The sequence below is a fragment of the Varanus komodoensis genome, unplaced genomic scaffold, assembly GCF_004798865.1.
Source record: "Varanus komodoensis strain SLA01 unplaced genomic scaffold, ASM479886v1 scaffold24, whole genome shotgun sequence".
NCBI classification, from domain to species: domain Eukaryota; kingdom Metazoa; phylum Chordata; class Lepidosauria; order Squamata; family Varanidae; genus Varanus; species Varanus komodoensis.
Window position 1 is genome coordinate 16,006,623 of NW_025335641.1, and position 25,213 is coordinate 16,031,835.

The 25,213-nt window shown below is 40.7% G+C and overlaps 1 protein-coding gene across 4 annotated transcripts in view; it reads right to left on the reverse strand.

Annotated features, from left to right (window-relative positions):
- CAMSAP2 (calmodulin regulated spectrin associated protein family member 2) overlaps window positions 1–25,213 on the reverse strand; it is a 124,928-nt gene that overhangs the window by 34,618 nt on the left and 65,097 nt on the right. For 3 of the 4 annotated variants that reach the window (XM_044432428.1, XM_044432427.1, XM_044432430.1), the window contains 5 exons: window positions 17,900–18,061; window positions 14,474–14,557; window positions 9,260–9,292; window positions 4,768–4,909; window positions 3,784–3,923 (listed from right to left, as the gene is read on the reverse strand). In XM_044432428.1, coding sequence (XP_044288363.1) covers window positions 3,784–3,923; window positions 4,768–4,909; window positions 9,260–9,292; window positions 14,474–14,557; window positions 17,900–18,061 — 561 coding nt within the window. The remainder of the gene's footprint in view (window positions 1–3,783; window positions 3,924–4,767; window positions 4,910–9,259; window positions 9,293–14,473; window positions 14,558–17,899; window positions 18,062–25,213) is intronic. The other variant, XM_044432429.1, reaches the window with a different exon arrangement.

The window sequence follows — 25,213 nt, forward strand, 5'->3', positions numbered from 1 at the left end:
TAATCCAAGCCCCTAGGTTATTAGAGGGTTGCTAGCAAGCTGCACTACTGAGAATAATTAGGGAAAACCAGCTAACATGCATGGCAAGATTAACAGACCACCACGCTTGTTAACAATACTGCAATCTTGAAGCCAGGTTCCTGTGTATCATTTTTATGGGGCTGAAGAGACAGTTGTGAAATGGAAGAATTGAGGAATTCCACCAGTGCAGCAATCTATCGAAATCTAAATTCAAGCACATACAAGGGACTTTGGAAAGAGTATTTAATACTGTATCTGAGGATCATCACTCTAGAAAGGCTTAGATACTCAGATTATTCCTTGATATACCCTGATAACTCCACTCTGCACCCTAAACTTTCCACTTGCATGGAAAAAGTCTAACAAATAACTATGTAGAAACAACAAGAAAAGCCCACCCTGATGAGAAAAATGAGCCCCACCCCCCATGACTAAAACTTCATGCTAGCATACTTCTTTCTGTATACATCAACTAAATCATTAATCCTACTATTGGGAAACAGAAGAAGCCCATAAACCAGAGAAAGAACCCCCAAACTTTAAAAATTAAGCACGGAACAGAAGCTAATAATGGCTTCATTATCTTCATAAAGGAAGTGAAAACACTGGCCACCATAATCTTCCCAAGCTCACATGCGCTGGAGTTCTCTCTCTCTCAAACACACACACACACACACACTAAAATACACTGCTGGGAGATGGCACTGCAACTTAACTATTCAAATGCAAATGTGCCTGGACATTCTTCTATTAGCTTTCTAGAAAAGCAATAGCATTTACAGAGGAAAAAAAGATGCAAAGATCAGTAACCCAGTGCAATATTTTCCAGGCCTGGGCAGCAACTCAAAATAAGCCCTGCCAGGATGTTTGTGGATGGCAAAGTGAGAGCAGGACATGCCTGCCATACGGACTGTTTTGTCCATACCCAGTACATGCATACATGGGCAAGGACACATCTGCACAGCTATGCTTTCCTCTCTCACCTCTGAATAGACCTCCTTATTTAACAAGCAGTGTGTGATGCAGCATTTGGAGGGGGGAATGGAAGACTCCATTTAAAGTCCTCCCCCCCCCCCCCCAGCAGATATGCACCTTACTCTGGAAAACAGTCAGCAGTGGCTGCTGCTTTACATTTTGACCCTACTCTTTTCCCAGGGGACAGAGTCACCACTGAGAGATTCAGCATCTCTGACAGAAAGTGAAATATCGTAAGAGAAGGAGCACAGAAGCAGTGGTAAGATGACCCAATTATGCAGAAAGCTGGTTACAGCCAACATCCAGTGAGTAGGCTGACAACATGGAAAAGATTCTGCCCTGGAGGTGAAAAAAATTGGATAGTGGGGAGAAGTGATTAAAGGATGGATTTTCTGTTAACACATACACTTGGAATGGGGCAGGGGGCAAGGGAGTAAATAGTAAATTATCAAGCTAAACTGAAATTAAGGATATATAGAATTGTCTCATACTGCCAGATAAATTGGTCTGTCTAATCTAAGACTGCACTGTGAAGGGAGCAAATATTGAACTCATATTTTCATACATGCAAAGCAGGTGCTCTGATATAAGTATAATATAATATAATATAATCCCTCTTAAAACGCTTATGAAAAGAGGCTGCTTTACATACATTTGATACAGATGTGTTGTCAATTCCCTGCAAACCAAGATTTCCAATGAGGGGCCAGTTTCAGAACTGCACACTCCATCTCTCCTTCCCTTTCTTGGGCTTAACCATGATTCAGACATGGCTAATGAGTCACTCACTAGCCATGGTTAATGCTAACTGGATTCTCCACTTAAGCATACCTTGGAAGCCCATTTAAGTGTTTGGCATTGATACTGCTGTGACACTAAGCCATTGCTAAAGCTGAGTAGTCCATATTAGTATGGAATACAAGTTTAATAAATAAGTAAACAAATAAAGATAGGGAACGGAAGAAGAGGGCTTTGTGCTAACGAGGGTAAACAAATGAGATCACATTCCAAGGCTGGTTCACATTTTATAAGCCATGGTTTCCATGGAGTTAGCATTAGAGTCTCAACTGGGCTCTGAATGAATGCCAACAAAATATTTTTGGAATTTTTAAATTCCCTTTGACTGTTCTGTATACTGCTCATGCCAAAACGTGCTTGACTTCTCTTTTGTTTCTCTTCTCAATTGCAAGCTCCTTCCTTTATTTCTTTCTGGAAAAGGATGGTGGCTGTGTCTCATGATGCAACCTCATCTTAAAAAACAAAGATTCATGCAGATAGCTTGGTAGCCTATACAAGTATTTAAGGTGTGTTGTATTAACCTCCCTTTCTCAACACAATGTTTAGGCTGATTTTTACCCTAAATTGTGATCCCTTGGGCCCAATATTCATATATATATATATATACATATATAGCTACAAAAACTTTCCATTAGCTACCCCCTGAAAATTAGAAAGTTACACATGCTCACAAAAGTTTTGTAATCGATGAGGTTGAAATAATTTTAAATTGAAAGAACAATAACATTAGAAAAAATGGCAGTTTGCTTACTTTATGCATGATATAATTTAATTGTTATGTTGTAACAAAGGCAACATTCTTTTCCAATGAATCATTAGGCTCTAAAAATTGCAATACTAAGACAGAATATTACTGATGTTCCTGAACTCCTTGGAGGTGGTTTGAACGTAACATCAAACCAAGGCATCCATGTCATGTACTCCCACCTTCTCCCCTATGACACATCTCTGACTCATCTTGGTTGAGGCAAGCCACTATTTCATCTGAACTGGCAAACTACAGTTAGTAGTTTGCAGCCCGCAAACCAGAATCAAACATGCATTAGATGAACCAGTTTGGATCATTGTCTTAGTTTATTAAGATAAGACGTGAATGAACCTTTTGCTTATACACATAGACTCTTTGTTCCTCCATTTAAATTTTTTTATCAGTTTTTTTTTTTTTTTTTGCAAGTATGCACTTATGGCTGTCTGATATGTGGAGTCCTGCCTGGTCAATTCCCTTGTCTGTTTCAGTTGTCAAAGGTATGACCAGGTGAGGCTGCATACAGCTGATGTGTATACAGAGGCTTAGCTGTCAATGCAAAGGGGGGGGGGGCAACAAAACCAGCAAAATGGAATGGGAACAATATAACCCGCTGTGATCTCTTTTTCTTAAGCATTGAACTGATAGCTCGCAATGCCTCCTACAATTTCAATACTTGACCAAATCTCCAGCTACTCCAGAAAGGGGAGAAATTAACTCCCTCCCTTTACGGCTCCTTTTTAGAGCACGTACACTGAGGTTCCCTGACAGTTAAGAAAAATAGAGAGAGAAATGCATGCAAATGAATGGTTGGGAGGAAAAGAAGGAAAAACTGGAATACCCCCATTAGGTTCTCTATTACTGCAGGTACACAAATATTCCTTCAATTTGCTTCCAGTCTTAAACTGGCACTCACTCCTCCTCCATTTATTTCCCAGTCATTACCATTTGTGTATGTCTTGGCATTTTTAAGAACTGTCAGTCAACCTCAGTAAACATAGCAGTTAGGGGTCCAAAAGGGGGGTGTGTGGGTCTATTATCTGATTAAAAGTAAAGGCACACCAGAAGAGCCAAAATCTTCAGATCAAAGTAAAAGCAAAACATTAACAAAGGTTCATGCCTTTTAGAATATCCATAAAACCTCCTCAAAATAAGTAGTGCATGGAAACGTGAAGATATTACAACCGTACCTGCTCCTTCTTGAAATAATCGCTCAAACATATTGGAGCACTCTCTTTGCTTACCTTTATCGAAGAAGCTGCATAGAGCATATCTTCAAGTGTTAAATGGCAGCATCGGTTCAAGTATTCCTGACAAAATTCTTGTATCAGTTGGAGATTATACAAGCTGTCAGCCAATGACATGGTTTCCTTCAAACAGATATCTATAAAATGAAGAAAAAGGAGGTGTAGGCGTTTGAGAAAGAGCAGTGTAGAAGGAGTCTGGAGAAGAGTGGCACTCCTGATTTTTTGTTCATTCTAGAGTAGGATGATTATGAAAGACATTTTCTGCTTTTAGGTGCATGGAACCAAATAAAAGCACCAGCTTGTTTAAAAGCAAACGACAGAGAATTTTGTTTGTTGCAGATGCTAATTCTAAATTACAGAGGGAGCAGCAATCAGATGCCATGATAATCCATTATTTATACTGATGGGAACAGCCTGCCCTGAGCCTCACACTTGTGCCTTCCATCCTCCATTCTCTTCTTCCAGTGTGAAACTAACAAAAAGATAGCTTCACTTTTTGATTACCTGTAATATAAACGATAAACTGTGGCTAATTTGAACTGTTTTAAGCATGCTTCTTTTACGCAAACCAGCTTCTTAAACCATGTTTTGGCTTGTTCCAAGAAAACTACAGTGAACAACCTTTATTAGGTTTAGATGATATGACAGGATACAGTTAATCAAAACCAAAGCGCTGGAGGAGGTAGAGGAGAAGAGGAAAGGGAATACACAAGCCTGAGATTTGCAGCTTCTTCACGGTTTAATATAAATCATGGTTTAACATAACAGTGAAACACCGTTAGATCGCTTACCTATGTTCCTTTGGCAATTTTACTTTTCTTCAGTTATTCTAATGGTATACTGAAATATTGCTGAGAAATGCATCCGTTCAATCACAGTCATCTGGTGTGGAAAACTATTCCTGAATTCATATATCCTTAATCAAAAGTTTGTTTCTGAGAAGCAGATGCTCTATTACTAAAGCAGAAAAATTGGACTCACCCTCCAATCTGACTATATCTGGGCAGTAAAAATGGATCAGGGCCGTTAAAGCGCAGCCATCTGTACCATCCTTCAGCAGGTTTTCCACCAATGGGATGCAAGGCAGCTGCTTAAGCAGAGTTTGTTCCTTCCTATAACGAGCCTGTCATGGACAAAGGAAAAAATAACATAGACACTCGCCCAGAAAGATATGCAAGAACAGATTCATGCTGCAGATTCTTTAACCCATTCACACAAAAAAGCAACTACTTCCAAACCAGACATAATTTCCTTATTTTACATAGATTTAATATTCATAAGCAAACATAATTTCATTTTAAAAGAAAACCTGGGGCCAACTCCATTCAAAGCTATGCCAGTTTTTAATCAGCCACGCACATGCTCATTCTCTTTCGGTCAATCAGCGTGGGTCCAACATTTACTCAGTACTTACAGTGCAAAGTAATAAACAACACCCAGCTTCCACAGTGGGAAACACAGGCTGCCTATCTCTGCTCTGGTTCTGACAAGCTTTCTAAAAGGAGGGGATGACCATCTGAAAAAAGATCCTAGGGAACATCTTGTCCACATGCGCACAGTTTCGGGAATGCTCACTCACTTAATCTTGCTGTTTCACAATACAGGCAGTCCCCAGGTTATGAGACATTCCTGAGAAAATGGAAATCTGTCTTTAAGTCAGATTTGTACAGATCATGTATACTCAGCTCTCCACAACTGTTGGGGGTTAGGGACACAACATCCTCAAGAAGGTGGAAGAACTGTGAATACCTCTAGCCTTCCCTGCCCAAACTCATCAGTGTTTCCTCTTTGCATCAAAGAAATGCTGGACTGGTTTTCCTTCTCAAGATGGGCAGTGCATGAAGGCATGCTTTGAAGGCTTTCCTCTCTACCCTTTCACATTCTTTCTCTCTATGGTGATACTTTGGGGGCCTCCCTCTCTGCCCTTTTGCTTCTCCTCTCTCTATGGTATTGATGATTTCTTGCGGCTATTTTTTTAAAAAAATAATAGGCAATTCATTTGTAAGTACAGATTGTTCATAACTTGGATTTCATAACTCAGGGACTGCCTGTATATAAACACTAAATTCTAACATTTCCCCATAAAACCAGTATATGTTATAGAAATGAAAATAATAACAACAACACTGTAGATAGTATGTCTGTGTTTACTGCATGTTAATACCTACCAATATGGAGGGATTTTCACAAAAATTTATGAGCCGCCCTGAGGCTTTGGTGATGGGCGCGGCATAGAAATATTATAAATAAATAAATAAATAAAAATAGAAGGAAATTCCTTAAAGAATATCTAGTCTCTTGTATGGTAAACTACCGTACAAGAAGCACAGCATCATATTTTATACTCCATACTGGGAGTTACCATGTAAAACAGCAAAGATACAAAAAGGATACAAGCCAGTTCAGATGTCCCAAGAAATCATGACAGGAACAAATTGTGGTGAGCCTTGAGCTTCCATATTCTCTTCCCTTTCCCCTCATGATTGCAAGGAGCAATCCGGATGCTTCTGCAAAACTGTAGCTTGTTCTTTCACTCTGAAACCTTACACAAACTGTGATTCAAGCTGGAGTCAGATGAAAGATGCTTCAAGCTGTAGTTTATGAAGCTGGCTTCTTTTGACTAACCCAATTAGGATTTGGATGACATGCGAAATTGCCATGAGTGAGAAGCTTCCAGTCAACTCCTTGGAGCCACATCAGAGGAGGAGGGGAAGGGAAGGGAAGGGAAGGGAAGGGAAGGGAAGGGAAGGGAAGGGAAGGGAAGGGAAGGGAAGGGAAGGGAAGGGAAGGGGGACTTGCATTCTTCTGCCTGTTCAGCTGACTTGCTTTTTGACAAGGCTGCACTGTCTCTTGCAAGCAGAGCGAGACTTGCATGCAGGCAATCACATGTTTGACAATCCAAGTTCTCTTTGGGATGCACACATATGCAGCCATGCCAGAAACTTCTGGAGTTTTTCACTGCTGGATTTTAGTTGCCACTAACCAGATTTTAACTGATATTGAATATGCATGTTTAATCTAGCATTACCTATCCAGTTTAGTTATAAATGACATAAAATTGTCAGCTCTCTTTGTCAGACGGCCAAAATACTGCCCCATCACTTTGGGTGTTCAAAGAAATCCTCACTTAGATTATTTTGGTTTAGCAAAGAACAATAAAGGGAAAACTGGTGACCTGCAACAGCAGTGGGTTGGACCCAATGGCCTTCATGGCCCCTTTCAACTCTACTGTTCTATGAGACTGTGAGATACATTCTACCTTTTTCACTGAAATGCATTAAGGAATACAAGAATACAAATATGAACATATAAAACACTAAAACTTCTAAGTAATTAGTACTTAGCTAAGTATACGTAGAAGTTACCATTCAAAAGGCTAGACTGAAAAGATGCATCTTCAGACCCTTTCTGGAAGCCGATTATGGGGGCTAAGCATATTTACTGAGGGAATGCATTCTACAGTTTGGGAGAGACACAGGAAAAAACATCCTTTCATGCATACTTGTCAAACAGGTTTCAGTGGATAACAGTGCCCTCCAAGTTCTGTAGATCTTAACAACCGGGCAGTTTCACAACAAGACAGAGATCCCAAGCTGTTTAGAATACACAAAATGCACAGATTTGGGAGAACTGTGTGGAAACAAGTATATTTCAGGAGAAACACATACAAAAATCTGTGGAAATGTTGGGGTAGATTGAAAAGTCTTTGTGCCCACAAGCCTGTGTGGAAACTGAACAAAACAAACTTATCGCAGAATCTGATGTGTGTTCAGACAGAAAAGAAATCCTACAATGGCTAGCTGGATGCTGGGAGATGTCTAAATATCTAAAGGGCTGGACCTTTAAGGTTAGAAAAATGTGTTGCTGAGTGAAACAAATCAACAGTTCTGCCCCCTCCTTACAGCGTCCCTTTGATATCAAAGCATTCTACTTGCTGTTTATTTTTCCTCCAAACATCTGACATGATGTTCAAAAATGTAGTTTGTTAAATCAACAATATAAAGAGGAAGCCACCGCTGTGACAAATCTATATTCCATGCTTCACAAATGTTTATACAAAAACACGAAATGTACACTGCCTTGCAAATGACGATATTGCCAGCCAACAGGATACATTTGATTCTCAAGGCAATACTCATTGTTACATATGGTGTCAGTAAAAAGAAAAAAAACAATTTCCATTTCCAACATTATGCCCATTTATTAAAACATAATTTGTATATACAAAGAAAATTATCTGGAGGAGAAAAGCTATTGTAACAGGTGAGTACCTTTTTAAACAAAAAGGGCAAATGCTATTTTGGAATGCCTAAATTGAAGTATTCCTTCCAGAACAAGACAGGTACTAGTTCCCCTTTACTCTGCACTAGTCAGACTTTACCTAGGATATGGTGTTCAGTTCTGGGCACCCAAGTTTTAAAAAGATGCAGAAAAACTAGAAAGGGTTTGGAGGAGGGCAACAAAGGCAACCCAGGATCCAGAAACTAACCCTGTGATGAGAAACTGAGAAAACTGGGCATGTTTGGCCTTAAGAAGAGAAGACTGAGAGGGGATATGATAACATTTTACAAGGACCTCAAAGGCTGTCACAAAGCAGAAGGATAAGATCTCTTTTCACTCATCCCTGGAACAAGGAACTTAAACTACAGCACACCCGATTCACCAGGAAAAGCTTTCTGTCAGAGCAATCAGCAGTGACACCAGCTGCCAAGAGAGGTCATGGGCCCTTCCACATTAGAGACATTCAAGGCAAAACTGGACAGCCATCCAAGTGGGATGGTGTGACTTGGCATCCTGCACCAGCAGGGGGTTGGACCCAATGGCCTATTTGGCCCCTTCCGACCCTATTATTCTATGAATCTATAAACAAGACACTGTCTGTTTTTCTATCACCTGTACCAAAAGCTTGCACATAAATAACATACTCTTGATACAGCTAACATACATTTCCTTGAATATGAGAAGGTATTCACAGAACAAACAGAGAAATATTGATCAAATATGCAGCTACCCCAATTCCACGAAAAATGTATTTAAAGATAAAATGAAGTAGTTTGTTTCAGACTATTCTGACTTCAAGGGACCAAAACTTTACAGCAAACTGAGAGTGGAATTTTATGTCTGTTTGGGCAGAAAAGGTTGTTACAGTGGTATCACACCCTGAGGAAAAGACACATACACACATGCCCTTCCAATCAATTCCACATTGTGATTATCATACATCATGACATACTTCTACAAAGGCATATATTTTTTTCAAATAACACTGCTACTTAATCAGAACATAATTATCTTGTAAACTTTGGTGTTTCCAGGTTCCTATAATCTACCTCTGTTGCCCTTTTGGACCAGAATCTACTGCAGTGGGGAAGGAGGTACAAGTGGAATGAATGGCTGCACCAGCATGACATGTACAGAGCCATCCATAAAAAATAAGCTATTGCATTGAAGTGAAGCAGCTGAGCAAACTTACAGGAACCAGTTTCCAAAACCATTTGGAAGGAGACTTCAGAGGAAGCAGCAGGGGAAAAAAGAAAAGCAAAAGGCAAAGGAAAAGTGAAAATTTGACCAGAATGTACAAAATTCCATCATGACATTCTCAATTTTATGCATAACTAATAATATTTAATTGCACTGAATTCTTTCATTTATTATAAAAGTGGTTAATGAGGGTTTGCCTGTTGAAACAATGACTTTTTGTACTTTTCAGCACATTTCAACATAATAATTATCCTGCAGAGATAAAGAGTTACATAAACCAATGATTTTTTTCCACTAGAATAGTAGTAATTTCTAATCCAAGTGTCTACCAGAAAATTTAACTGATTATCTGAATTAATGACATCAGATCATCAAAGTGACAGAAAGAAGCAGCAACATAGGAACCAAGGAATTATGCAGAAGCAAAGCAGCTTTGCACACCCTCTATAGCAGTTTCTAATCACTGCCTTCCATATCTGAAGGCAGTCCAAGGGGGCCATGCTTGGAAATCCTTCACCACCTGAAGTGGGCCAAGGCGCCATTGTGGTGGCAGGAGCGACGACACTCCAACTGTAGTACATCCGACCTGGGGTAATTTATTGGTTGTTCCCCTTTTATCTTAAGGAGGCATTTCTCATATATTTGAATCCCCTTTTTATTGGTTGTTGGATAATTTACTATTTGAATTTATTTATTTTAAACACATGAATCTCTTTTAGTGTTTCATTCTAAATTGTCGCAAAAATGCTTTGGGTTAGTGAGGAAATGATAAACATTAGGGAAAGCTACAGTTAACTTGATTGTACCATTAAGTCAACGGTTTCTGTCCTTTTCCTTATAGAAATAATGACTACAAAGGACCAAGCTGAAAGCAGTTACACTATAAACGAGGTTCACTCAAGATTTAATTTGGTTCTACCTCCTGCTTTGCCACATTTAAGCTCATTTGATATAACTCCACTGTGAAATTGATTTTAAGATGACAAACTATTTAAGCCTCCTTGATACCACCTTAGGATTTATGCTGCTTGGAAACCATAAACTTGCATACAAATTAGCATAACATTCTGCATAAAACAGAACTTTTATCATGTCAAACTCATGTCATATCATGTCTAGTAGCTAATGGCACAACCATCCGGGCTACAATGGGGCCCCTAATGTTAAAATACAGGCAGAAATACATAAAATTAACTTCTTTATATTCAAGAAAGAGGATTCAAGGTACGTGGAACTGACAAAGAGCTCTAAGGTTATCAGGGTTGTTGACATCATCTAGATTCAGGGTCAAGCAACCAGAGGCAAGAACCTGGGGACAAATCTGCCCCCCTCCCTGCAACTGAAGAATACCAGGCAGCTCTCCAGTAGTCAACACAGAAGCAAGAAAGGTGTGCAGAAGGAGTAGAAGCTGCAGTGATGGAAATCACTAGTCATCTTCTTGCTACTGTGAGGCATGGGCCCAACACCTCTTCTCACCTGCAGCCAGGTGGGTCTGGTAGATCTCTGGGAGCCTAACAGTTGATTGGCAAGGAATTTCTTACTCCCAATTGTTCAACAATATAAATAAATTCACTTGATCCGCATATAATGAAAACTCATTGGTTTAATAACCACACTCACTTCTTCTGCTTTAAACAATTGGCTGATTTGTAGGTTGTGGAGTGTGAAGAGCAAATCTAGATCACTGGGCTGTTCAGGGGCTAAACCAACAACAAACTAGAGGCCAGTCACTGACTTTCAGCCTTACCTTCCTGCCTGGGTTGTTGGTGGGACACAATGAAAGGAAAGAGCACCACGGATGCTGTCCTGGGTTCCTCACAAGAGGACATAAGATGGGATATAAATATAACAATAAAAAGTTCCCCAAAAGGTGATAAAATGAGAGTGGCTCTAATATATTGGGATTACACCCTGGGAAGCTCAAGTCCCAAAGGCAGAAACAACTGAAGGACTTTCTCCTTTTCACATAGACTCGAAAGCAGGAATTTCAGGGGACAGTGGAGCTGAGAAAACAGGGTACCTTGACACAGCCAAGGTAAAAAAGGTGATGGGAATTACCTTCCCCCAATTAACTAGCAACTGTGAACAGCACATTGCTAATCCAGTCATCCCTCTAGGGACCACCAACAATACTGACACAGATTAAAATGTATGTAATACAGAAATGATATTGACATGTTTCAGGTTATTCCAGAAAGAAGCTCTGCAGATCTTCCTACTCTGGGCAGAGAAGGAAGAAAAGGGATCACTTCAAATGAAGGTAAAAGCCACTGTGAGGTTCTCCGGTCATAGCACCGGGGGGGGGGGGGGGCGGGATCGCTGAATGGGATGACTTAGCACACCAGCGTTCCTTCATTTGACCCACTTCTGAGGCAGTTAATTACAGTCTCCAGTGAGGCAAATAATTTCTTTCCCCTGTGCACAATGAAAACAATCTGTAGGAAGGAGGAGGACAGTGCAAAAGGAAAACCAAAGTCGTCTGGAGTGACAGCTGTGCATCTGTCAGCAACTTTTGGAAAAATGGTGCAGAAACGTAATTGGGATGGCTACACGGCTGTGAATGGCACAGCTGAGGAGGCAGCACAGATGAGAGCATGTCACGTGTTTAGCCTGAACTTCAAGAAAAAAGAGGCAAACTGAGGAAAGGAGAATGACTAATCTCTCCTGAGGCTGAGAAATTGTGAGATTCCCAGAAACAGAGGGCACATTTGAAGGCTACTGATGTGAGGTCTCAAAAGATCAACTTCCAGTACAGGACTCTACCAGGCTAACAATTAAATGCTGTGAAACTCCCAGCTAAAGGAGACCAGGTTTACTCCCCCTCTCTTCTGTCAGAAGGGAAAAACCACTTTATTCAAGCAGGACTTTGCTGTGCAAGAAGGACTGTTCGGTTGGAAATGGTTGGTACCCTGTTGTGCTTTTAATTGTACTTACTGCATTTGCTTTCTCATCGTTTTCATCAAATTTTATTTCTGATTATTTATTTATTTATTTTCAATTTATATCCTGCCTTTTTCCTACAAAGGACTCAAGGCAGCTTACATCATTCTCCTCCTCCATCTTATCCCCACAACAACAACCCTGTGAGGTAGCTTGGGCTGAGAGTCTGTGACTGGCCCAAAGTCACCCAGTTGGCTCCATGGCTGAGCGGGGACTCGAACCCAGACTGTCTGAGTCCCAGTCCCACGCTCTTAACCACTACACCACACTGGCTCATTATAAGCTACAATGAGTGACACTTTGGTACAAAGGTGGTGTACAAGTCAAACAAAGTAGCAAGGGAGTGCACAGACTATTGTTGAAGTGAGTCACATGGACTTGTGAGGCAGATGTTACATTTTGGCACTTGTAAGGGCTGACGTCACTCTATAGGGCCGCTATGTTCAGATGTTCATATCCTGACTTTGTCAACCAAATTATGGACCAAATTTTGCCCAGTTGTAGCTTCTCATTTCATCTGAAGCAGGAAATGATAGGTATTAGCTTCAGAACAAGGCCAGACACTAAGCTGTGGTCTGAAGTTCCTCTGAAGCCAGTAACCAATCTTTCCTAGTTCACCTAAAAGGGGAAACTAGGTTTAATTAGAGGCTGTTGGATTGGATTCGGCTCATGTGAAGGCAGGAACAAAAAGTTTGGAAGTGATAGCAATAGACTCATTCATATCATGGGTTACACCAGTGCGATATCAACATTGAAACTTGTTTTGTGTGCGTGTGTGTGTGAGATACACCAACCCTTCCCACAGCAACAATGTGAAGTGTAGCTTGTCATACAGCTCACTTTAAAAACTTGGGAGTAGGCGGTAGAGTGCCTTGACTCAGTCAAAAATCTCTTTTGCATATACCTTGGTTTTTAAAAATTGTTTACATTCACTTGCATTCTCAGCTTGCACCTACATAGATTGTAATTTGTTGTTGCTGTTACTTTTATTTTTATATTTATACCCCACGTTTTTCAATCAAGGATCTCAAGGCAGCTTACACAATCCTTCTCTTCTCAGTAAATAAACTCAGGCACACCCAAACCTTGCAGTCCAATGCTCTTTTGTAGTGATTATTTTTGGGACTGTCTATACAATAATGTGCTTTAGTCTTTTAAAACACACACACAAGATTTTTTTAACATTTAGCATATTTCTACTTCCATTTCAGAGTTAATTTTTTATGGAGCTGTCACTTCCAACAAATCTCTCTCCACACTGTCGGATTCCCTTTTGCTATCAAGAAAAACAGGACTGAATTCCTGAATTAAAAATAGACACTTCACTTTACAGGGATAAGGAATGGAAAGGGGTCCCTGCAGACTATGGCTATAGGGGACAGCACTCCTCTTTGTTTCCAAGGTCATGGTCATGTGGTCAGCATGATGTCACAGGGCACTGTTTCCTCCCCACCAAAATGGTGCCTGTTTATCTACTCACATTAGATGCTTTCCAATTGCTAGGTTGGCAAGAGCTAGGGACAAAGGCAGAGGGAGATTGCCCTGCCGCACGGCTTTGAACTGCCGACCTTCCGATAAGCAGCCCAGTGGCTCAGAGGTTTAACCCGCTGTGCCACCGCATCCCCCTTGCGGGAATGAAGACACTGCTATTAGGCATAGCCCACAACACACTTCAACCCTAGCAGCCCCTTCTGCAAGGACTATACAACTTCTGTTGGCATATGACTTCTCTACCCGTTGGCTTTGCATACTCTCCCACAATCGTCAAGTTAGGTTGTCACGACGGGCTACAAACTGGTAGGTGCGGAAAGCAGTCACACGATTATTTTGTCTGTTCCCTCCTGTCTGAACTTTGGTGCAGGCAGAGGGTCATTTTGTGGCAACACATTCACTGATTTAGATCTGTAACTTATTCTCAATGCTCTCTCTACATTCTGTTCACAATGCAGCAACATGCTGCATTGAATCCTTACCACATATAAAACAAAGGGAATTTGCTTTGCCCTACACTGTTTTTAATAGCATGACAATTTGTGTTGTACCAAAAGCAAAATTTCCAAGTGTTTCCTTTTGTGATGTATCACAAAACAGAGCCACCCCTTCCACCTCCCCAGAGGTACAAATGTTTAATGAAACTCTGATGTTATTCTGGCTCAATTAAAGAACAATTTTGCTACTGTATATTAGCATATTTCATCAAGGAAGGTTTTTAGTGGCAACAGTTCTGGATGTTTTTCCCCCCTGCTAGAATCTTTCCGACACGTACCTTTTGAATTCCTGGTGTTTCGACAGTGTGATGCTCTTTCAGTTTTTGTTCTTGCTCCATGATGTCTTTCAAGTGCTCATTTACCTAGAATGACAAATGAAATAGCCTTAAGTGAATGTTGAATTCTTGCTGAGCTGAAAGTAACAGCCCAATTCATAAGGAATGGGGGGTTGCAATAATAAGTTAGTGTAATTTTATAATGAAGCTAGGTTTTACTAACATTTATACAACACCCTGCTTTCAACCCATTTGAAAGGATTTCTTTCTAAAAGTTTCAGGATTTAAAGGATGTATTTACATTTTAGAGGAGAAGTAGAATTAAAGCCCTTTAAACCCCTAACCTGCTTGTCTTAGAGAAGACTCAACCCTTTTAGTTCACTGCATTGTCTGAAAAGATGCTATTTTTATTATGATGCTCTTGTACAATGTCAGAACATGAAAGGGCATGGATGAGCATCCCCACTGGCTGTCTCATGGGTGGCACTCCAACTTCTGGAGCCAATAATTGCAGGGATAAACATGGATCCATTTCTTGTTTTACTTCCTATCTAATCATTTACCACCCACAGCCCTGAATATGTACACATGGGTGAGTACAGAGAGAGATGACCTCCACCTGACAATAGTTTAACCAGCAACCACCCAATCCAGTTTAGACTGAATCAAACTACTGTCAAGCTAATAGATGCAGAGCCTTCCAATATTAGAGATGCACAGTGGGACAGAGGCCATGCTGATGTCCAAGCCTTCTTCAGTTCTAGTGTTGGAAAGAGGGCTCAACGGCTGATGTGCCTGGAAGATCTCAGCAGCAGTGGGCCAAAACAACTCTGTCCACAGTTTCCAGCTCAGAATACAACTGTGGAGAGGAGCAGAAGACTGTTCCTAAACTATAAGAAGGCAAGCACAAGGTAGAGAACAAAAACAGGAGCAGGGTCCTGGTGACAAGTTCTGACTTGGCTACCAAGTCCAGTCCAAAACTGATACATTGCTTTGGTTTGCATCCATGAGTTCAAAACTCTGGCTCCTTGGTTCCTCATCAAACCAAAGTTCTGGGTTCTGATGTCACATCAAGCAACCAACACATGTGGCATTCTTCAGAGGTTCATGAAAAATGATATAAAACAGAAGTGGCAAGCAGGCAGAAGGTACCTTACTCATTTGCTGCTGTGCACTCCAAACTAAAGGTAATTTAACACAGAGTTACTCGATACATATTACTCAGCCAGTGAATGTATTTGCAGCTAAACCAAGATTTGTTTGCACCATGATTTATTGAACAAGATGTAGATGGATAAATTAATTAATCATGGCTTGTATGGCCAATTCCTTGTTTTTTTCCTCCTCTGCCACATCTGCCAATATCCAGACAGTGCCTCGAATGGCATAGTAGCAGTAAAGGACTGCTAGAATCCCCCTCACCCATATGCTCAACCATTGTTCAGTTGCACAAATGGGAACATTTCTAGGCAAACCCCATAGATGTTCCAGCATGGTGATTAACTCCTTTCAACCACCAGAAATGGGCAGCTGACCATTAATCCTACATCTTCTAATTTTAATGCAACTGATTATGTGTATCCCAGAAAAATGACAGGAGAACAGAGGTGATTGTTAAGAATTCTCTCTGCCAAACAGGAGGAGCTCCACATAGTAAACAAACCAAGCACCTAGCTGATATGAGCTAACTGCCTTGAGGACTTATTCAGCAAAAGAGCTCAGAAAACATTTAACCAGTGGAAAAACGGGTTAGTGATCTATTCTTTGCATTAATCCTTTGTCCCATTTGAGAGTTTATGATTTTGCACTCTGTAGAGGTAACAGTCAAGTTCTATTTCTCAGACTAAAGTTGTGGTTTCAACATTCAGGCCTTGATTGATGTTACTAAAATACATATAGCTTCCCTGTGCATGCAAACCAGTAGCAAAATACACAAGGCCTCTACTAAGGATGAAACTCCAAGAGATGGGAGGATCTGGACATGGAAAATATGTTCAGGGTAAATGGGGAGTTTGAGGAATTTGTGAAAAAAGCAAGAAAAAGCAGCTTACTCTGAGCAGTGATTCTTTTATTGTTAATTTTATTGTTTGTTTCTCACACCCTGGGGGATTGCAAGAGGCTTTGGGAGAGCACAGAAACCACCAGGGATAAGCCAGGTTTACAGGTTAAGAAAACATAACAAACCACAATTTAATGAACCACCATTGATAAACCTTCAAACATGTCTTCATATTGGGTTGGTTAAGCCATGGTTTGTTGCTTTATGTAGGTTAATTTCAAACAAACCATAAACTCCTAAAAAACCTGGCTTAGCAGTATCTGAAAACTGGACAAGTATGTGTGAAATGGTGGGAGGAAATCACTGTTCTGCAGGAACGTTAACCAGAAGGGCCAGCAACAACATCAGCCTGTTCTTAGCACTAACTAGAGTTTACCAATGAAGAGTTCACAGGAAAGCATAGCTAGCATTTGCCCTCCAAACTGAAACCAAATGCCCAACATGTGGTTTTCAATTCTGCTTTGGTGGGATGTGCTAACTATGAGTGCCCAATTTGCAGAATGACGAACTGAAAATGAAGCAGCATATGAGACCAGTGACTAATTTAAACTGAGTAACTGGGCAGTTCACACATAATGACGAGCCACCATGAAATAATTTCCCTGTTGGATTAGTGAATGGGGCAGCTGCCAGTGCTGTAGCTTGTCATCACTTGTGCACCCAGGCAGGATGGGTTGCTGCAGTGGTCAATGCACTACTCACAACCCTAAAACAGGCCATGGGAACTGGGTGGTTGATAAAACATCCTAACAAGCCACCCAAGTTGTGTCGCAAACTGCAGCATACTCTCAGCATTTCTTAAATTTTAATGATGCTCCCTTCATCAGGAAACTAACCCATGGAGGTTTCTTGCTACATGCAAATCAGGTTGCTAACTCTGCAGCCAAACAAACGGATTTTACGGTGAGCTGTTGCAGTAGCTGACTTGCATAACCACTTGCATCCTGTGTGTAAATTATACAAAGAGTAAATTTGTGGCAGATCCTACTAAAGATGCAAAGATGAAGCCAGAATCTGGCCCTTCTGCACTCACTGGATTTCCTTCCAGCTCTCAGGCAAGTTCAGGAAGTGAATCAAACCACTATCAAGTCTGTGAATGCTCAGGAATGCTAATAGCTTCTTGTGCAAAATATGGCAAAGCCCACAAGCCACGTGTGGAAGCAAAACTCTGCCTGCACACTGGGTACATGGGCAGCATGTGCACAAGTTGTTCATGGAGACCCACGTCTTGCCAGGCATCCACATGGACACTTGTCATGAGTTGGGCTTAGAGAGGAGAGAACGCAGGCCAACGTCTGGGGAGCTGAGCCAAGGAAATCTGACAGATTCTGACCCCCAAACCCAATTCCTCACACATCACTAGATCTTACCTTATTTATCCAGAACATGACAGCATCTTCTATGTCATAGGGAAGGTCCGTGGCTTGGAAGAAGGACGAATACTGCTGTACGCATGCAATCACTTTTTCCACGCTGATCATTTCTACGGTATATGCCATCATCAAGGTATCAATCATTGCCAAATGAGCACTCTGCAAAGAGAAATTGTCATATGCGTTTTGAAAATAGCATTTCCCCCTAATTTTGCATCCCTGAAGGAGGTCACATGCAGGCTCATAAAGACATTTTCTTTCATGAATGATCTAATGAATGATCTTAAAGAAGATATGTTATCAATCACATCAGGAAGTAATCAGTTCTCCCTTAAATTATTTAAGATTTGGGTTCAGTAAAACTTGGTATTTAACATTAAAATAGCACTTTGAACATTCTAAAGTTCTTGGTAATGATTACAAGAATTCTCTAAGTTTTAAAGGTCACTATGATTATTCCACTGCTGCAAAGTCTGATAGGGAATAGACTAGGGCATCCTACTAAGTTTCTAGCAAACAAGATATCTGAACTAGGAATTACTTGTTTATGGTTTGGCCTTTTAGGATAAAATGCACACCAGAGAGCCCTTTTGTATACAGTCTGTTCTATATTCCAAGATATATAGTTGCCTGAAGCAAAGCTGGAGATAGAAGTAAACATGTTGCTTCTGAATCATTTCATTACAAATATTTTGAATCATCCCTTACAAATAGCTATCTGAGATGACATCAAATTAAAGATTCTATATTGAGAAGTTAAACTCTGTAACCTGATTTGGATAGAAGGAGCAGAACAAGAACTGTTTAATATAATAACTGAGCATCAGCCGCAGGCTTACAAAGCAGTAAATGCAATAATAAGAGGTAACATAAAACTGCATAGAAACAGTAAAAGCAATCATTTATTCCAGCTTTCTAAATGTGGAAAGCAAGATGTGTCCAGCAAGATGACAGAGAGGAAGAGCAAAGATAAGTTCCTTGCATGTTTTTACCACTCTCTACAGGTGAAGAGTGACTTTTTGAAGTAGAAAGTCATTTCTGTCCTTCAAGGCTCTCCCTTTGATCCAGAGCCCAGATTTTCCAGGGTTCCAAATCGTGGAGAGAAACTCCACAGATAGAAAAGGATCTTCTCTCCTGAAAGTCTTGCTCCAGATGGAGACAACAAACATGGCGACAGAACACATTGGCAGCACCAGTGTGCTCTGTCCTCTCCACTTCTTAATCCTTATCTAGCACACCCAAATAAGCAAAGGTCTTTCAGGATGCTAGACTACTAGATACTAGTTGGCAGAACATTGTTGGGCAGGCAAATTTTATTTTGTAAGGGGCTTGTTAATGTGGGAGCCTTCCCAAAATCAAGAAGGCTCAGAACCAGTGAGGCTTTAATTGGGCAGAATATGGAAAACTTTGGGCGGGACGTCTCCACAAAGCTCTATCCTTCCATTGATCAGTTGCAGGAACCAAAGTGGATCACAAAAAGAGCAACGAAACAGCTGCTGAAAAGTAAAAACGAGCAGCAAAAAGAGTAGGGGAGGAAGGAAAAGAGGCCGTGTAGCCACATTAGAATGTGAACTAATTATTTAACTAATTATTTAACTGTTTAATTGTCTGCCTTGCCCCACTTTACAACTCTTGGGACATGTTTCTTGCCAGTGCAGTGTTAGCGATCTCAACCCTATCCACGGATCCCAAGGAATGAGGAAGAAGAGACTCCTGTTAAAACATATTTTTTCCAGTTGAGATTCTAATAAGGAATGGGACTACTTTAAACATGCAGCATGATCCAGATGGAAGGCAAGAATTTCTGAAAGAGTCGTTCTTTTTCATTCACCACCACTGATGTACACCACCTTTCCCATTCAGGTTCCCCACCATCCTGAATCAGGTCGGATTTACCTGTGTTAAAGAATGAGATGGCAAAGCAAACAGACCAGGAAAATGTGATCCCCACATTTTCAAGTGGTACAGTCCATTCTCCCCTTCAAGATCTTCCTAGGGCTGAATATGGCCTCTGAAGACACGTGTGGACTGGCGAAGAAGGAAGAAAACAGGGCAAGCCAGCCTTCTCCCTCTGCTCAGCTGTTCCACCAAGAATTATTGCAAGAATTATTACTTCAGTATTCTCTTTAAATACTGAATTTGGAGGTGTCATTAAGCAAAAACAAAACTGCAATTAGATCTTTCCTAGTTAAACCTGACTGTATCTCTCAAATAATCTCTACACTCTCCTGTAATTATTGCTTCCCTTGTGTAAAGTGCAGAAGCTTGAGCCATGCTGGAGATTAAGGTCTACTTGGTAAGAAGATTACTGAGTCCTGAAGTACCGTTACTTTCAGGGCTAATGCTTCCTCTGTTTGCTTCATGCTATTTGGGAATTAGATGGCTTTGCCCAGAGGAATCGTCTTTAAATACTTCAGACCTTATTCTGGAAACATTAAGTTGCCTAGCATTCTTTGCAGTAGACACAGAGTAAAGGTAATGCATTTATATTAAGGGATATTAACATATTTGCTTTGAAAGTACAGCTTCAAAACAGCAAGACAATAGTAATTTAGTCTCAATGGTCCAAGATCAACTACACCAGTGGGGTGCCCACATCCCTAGGGAGTGCAAGATGGTATTTCAGAGGGAGTGACAAAGGGGAGGGCTGAGTTATGATTTTCTGAAATTAGTGAATCACAATGTTGTTCAACCAAAATTATCCCAATAGTAAAATTATTATTATTCTGCTTGCATTTGGAATAAATTCTCTTTTGTCAATCACGACAAAATCTAGGAATCGCCTGAATCCACAAGTAGCCTTGCAGATTGCAATGAGCAAGAAAGTTCCAGGATCTGACAAAATCATGAATGAGAAGCAGGAACAAAGCAGGAGCACTCGAATTTTATGTTCACAATCAGGACTGATTTTACAGTTTGCAATTTTTTCTAATTGCTCAATTTATATTTCAGTTTTATGCACTGAGTTAAAAGCTTATTGGTCGAGTCCAATTTGTTCACCCACAGTACTGCATGTGGTTCAAAAACCAGAAATTTTACTTCTTCATCTTCAAATGTGATATTACTTTTGTAAGGGGTGTGAACAAAAGCAGATCAAACAGTTTCTAGGCCTGCAGGCCATACAAAAGGTCGGGAACCACTGAATTACACAGAAGAGGGATCACAAAACAGGCACTGGGATTTCCAATTTACCATTAACCATTTCTTAATGGAGAGGAGGCCACAGACTATTTTTTTTTCAATGTTGCTTATATTCCAGAGCAAAACATCTGTTTCATGAGACTGTTGCCAGCCAAACAGAAAAGATGATTTTTATTTTAATGCTTTGTTTACTTGCGCAGCTAACACATGTTTAAAAACTACCTGTTCTAGAATAGTAAAACCAAGAATACCAATTTTAGAATTCATTCATTTAAGCACCATTTTGGGTTATATTGTTTTCTCTAAATAACAATAATTGCAAATATGTAATTTTTCCCAATGGTCAGAACCACAGGGGGAAATTCTCAAGGAGGCCAGAAGAATGCAGATGTGGATCAATTTCTGTATGGGAGTTGTCTGCTCACTTTTTGAAGGCACTGACGATGACAACGGTGATGACGATGACCACTATTTTAAGGCAACCTCTATTTCAAGGGTGGGTAACCACATCCCAACCTGCAACCGTTTTGTGGTTCCTGCCCCATCTTTGCTGTGGCAACTGTACAAGGTATGAGGGTCCATGGGGAGCACAGACCTTGTTTGCAATCAGAATTGCATCTTGGAAGCTTCCTGGATGCCAAATTTTGCACAGAAAAAAGTATGTGCTCCAGCACACCTTTATTTACAAAATAATGGGTAAACTATGAAAATATTTTCATTTGTTCTGTTCAGCAGTTCCTATTTGCAAACTTGGATAAAGACAGTCCAAAGCTATGGGAAACCTCAGCACTCTTTCCTACTCTAAACATGTCAAATAATTTGTGGTGTAGAAAAACCTTAAACAACAATATTAAATTAAATGTATGTGTAACTGAGATAGAGGCATGGATGGATGAATATCTATGTATGTATTTTAGTGCATGGGATTGCCTCTAGGCAACACTTGTTCTTGAAGGTCAAGATCAAGGTACGTCACAAGATATTGAGAAGTCTGGATAATGCTGCAGTGCCAGCTATTTTTCACCACTGCAAAAGGAACAGAAGAGCAATGCAGCCTGAGGTGAGCCACCGCAGTTTTTACTTAGTGAAACACGGGGAGCGTTTCCACAATGGAGGCGCTTCCTACCAAAATGAGGTCCGTCAGCTCTAAGTCCAGAAGGAACAGCAACACTTTGGACTCCCTGATCATTGGTGAGAACCAGATCAACTGCTCAACTTCAGTTCTCTTCTGCCCCTGACAGTTGGCATAGAAAGAAACACTCTAGCTAATTCCCTGAGATCAGAAACTTGACTCTGGAGAGGGGTTAAAACAGCCAGGAAGAAAGGAAACAGCAGAGGCCAAGCTACAACTTATCTGTCCTCTGCAGCCTCCTTTTCTCCCCACCCCACAGGGTGTGGGGAGGGAGAGATGGAGGTCACCTTTACTGCCCTCCAAATACAGGCCTTACGAGCTTTGAGGATGCAACTCATAGGACTGTGCTCCTAGTTTATCAAATCTTTCAAGATTCGGAAATATTGTATCTGTTACACTGGAACAGCAGCAAATATGATATTTATTTCTATCATAAATACCATGTTTTGGTTGCAGTCCTTCACCGCAACAAGCATATTACGTAGCAAAACTAGAGTGGAAGGTGTCTTCATGCATCAGTGAAAAAAAAACACAAGTGTCCAGTTTCATTCATGTAACATGCTAATTGTACAATTCTTCATGGTGACAGATTTAGAAGTCTTTTGTTTGCTCAAGAAGTACAATTACATGCTCTTATTTAACACATATGGATCTATTTTTGCATATAGTCCAAGATAAAAAACAAACGAAATTTTAACATCAATACAAGCAGCATTATCCTTCTTCCAGAACATATAATTCTTCGAATTAGGAAACAGTTTAATTTAGAATTGTATTCCCTACACACACTGCTGTGCCAGGTTCATGCACCTTGCTTCTTTCTAATTCTGTTTTATTTAAATGAATAAGAGTGCTAGATTTTAACCGTCTTCAAAAGAATGTAAGCCTCTCAATTACCAGGTTGTCATTATTTAAAAACATGCTTAGTCCTCTGACTGTGGAGTAATGCAGAGGCAAAGGTTGCCTTCATACTTTTCCATGGTGAAAATGCCTAGATGGGCCCATTTTGCAAAGAGTGCAAGGAGCCTGGAGCAGCATCCAGAGACTTCCTCTGCAGGCAGAGCCTTCTTGCCCTCCAGCACACCCACAAAATTCCATCTCTAACGTTGCTCTTTGAAATTCACAGCTGTACCAAATGAGTTTCTTTTCACCCATGTGGAGGATGGGGAGTTGGGAGTTCGGAGACTCAGCTCCAACCTTGGAGCAAGTTTCAAGGTTGGAGCTGAGATGGCAATTCCAGCAGCCACTGGATTTTGCCCTAAATGTCTTAAAATCATGTCTCTTTGAAGCAAGCATAGGGTCAAGTATTTTTCCTCTTTCTTGTATTTCTTGGCTGCAGCCCAGAATCAAATGCCCCTAAGGTCTCCTGTTTCAAAAATCTTAACTATGTTCATTTGTATTTCTGCAGTTTGCTACACTAACCGACAAGTTCTCACAGAAGCTTACAACAACAAGACATCATCCATAAAGACTGGAACAGCGGATAAGAATCAAGTCAAATGTTGGATTATGGTCTTTAGCTTCAACTTTCTCAAATAAAGAAGTCACTATCCATAATCCTCAATATTATAGCAATGCAATGTCAGGTTCATCCTATTTTTTAAATAATACATTCATCCTATGTATTTGTAATGTGAGAGGACAAGAGAATTATGAATTGTAGGCTCTCTTTTCTGGAACTTTATTTGTAACATACTTTTCAGTTTTTCCCAAATTCAGTTTTGGATAGTTGTATGGCAAATTTATTTTCTGCTAGGAAATGACAATGAGGACCAAACTAGATGAGATCAAGCAACCACAACACAATTGATTTATTCCTCTATCTTCCCTTTTCACTTGGCGGGTGGGGGGAGTTAGCACTGTGAATTCTCCACACTTCATGTCAGTCCAGCTCACATCTAATACTGGAATTGGGTTGAGGAGAAAATTGCTTGTAGCCACGGATCATGGCAGGGCAAAGGAGCAAAGTAGTATTTAGCAAACTTCACTCATGTGGATGAGAAAGGGATGGAAAGATCCATTCCCAACTGCTCTCTGCCTTCCCCTGCTGGATAAACCCTGGCTTGTTGGGGGATAAACAAACGGAAGTTTCCAGTTGAGATGTAATACTAATATTAGGAGTGTTCCTGATCTCTTTACTACTACTACTACTACCAGTGCTTTTTTTGTAAGAAAAAAGATGCCGGAACTCATGAAATTATTCACCTTTCGGGCATAGTCAATCACTGTACACACACCCACACAAGTCAGTTGTGTAACGAAACATAATGGTCATTGTCCACATTAAGCACTCAGCGCATGACCACACGACCAATCACAAGCCGAGCAGTGCCACAAGCCGAGCAGCGCCATCACAACCAGCGCGGACGAAGTACGCATGCATCGGACTCGACACACAAGCAGCCCGCATGCACCGTTTTAATGATTTTGCCACCGACCTGCTACGCTCGGCAGGGTGATTCAAATCCATGTGGACCAAACATCAAATTTTCAAAAGTTACTTTTAAAACTTGGAAAATCTGTCGAAAAAGGTGCTGGAACTCTGTTCCGGTGCGTTCTATGACAAAAAAAGCACTGACTACTACTGTTAACATTTCTATACCACCCATAGCTAGGGCTCTCTGGCTGGCTTACAACAATTCTGACAGAATCATAGACTCAAGTTACCCATCCAGATTCCAACCAGGCCTGATCCTGCTTAGCTACCAAGATTAGGAAGACTCAAGCACTTCAAGCTCTACAGAAGCTTCTGCTCCTCTTGTTGGCAGAAGGAACCAGGAGGGAGTGATTGAGCTGCCTGGATTGCCAAACTAATGAGGTCATGACAGCAGTAAGATTCAGCCCACAGTTAGTAAGTGCTCAAACTTAGCCACAGATGCCTGGAAGTGCTAACAAGGGCAGGGGTTGGAGAGCTCAAGGTAAGCCGGTATTGAATTAAAAACTAAACTATTTCAAGTGGTGCTACATCAATACCCCCCTCCCCTTTGTACGTGCTGTCCACACAGAATCTCTTGTTGTGACCGGCCTAACTTTGGTAC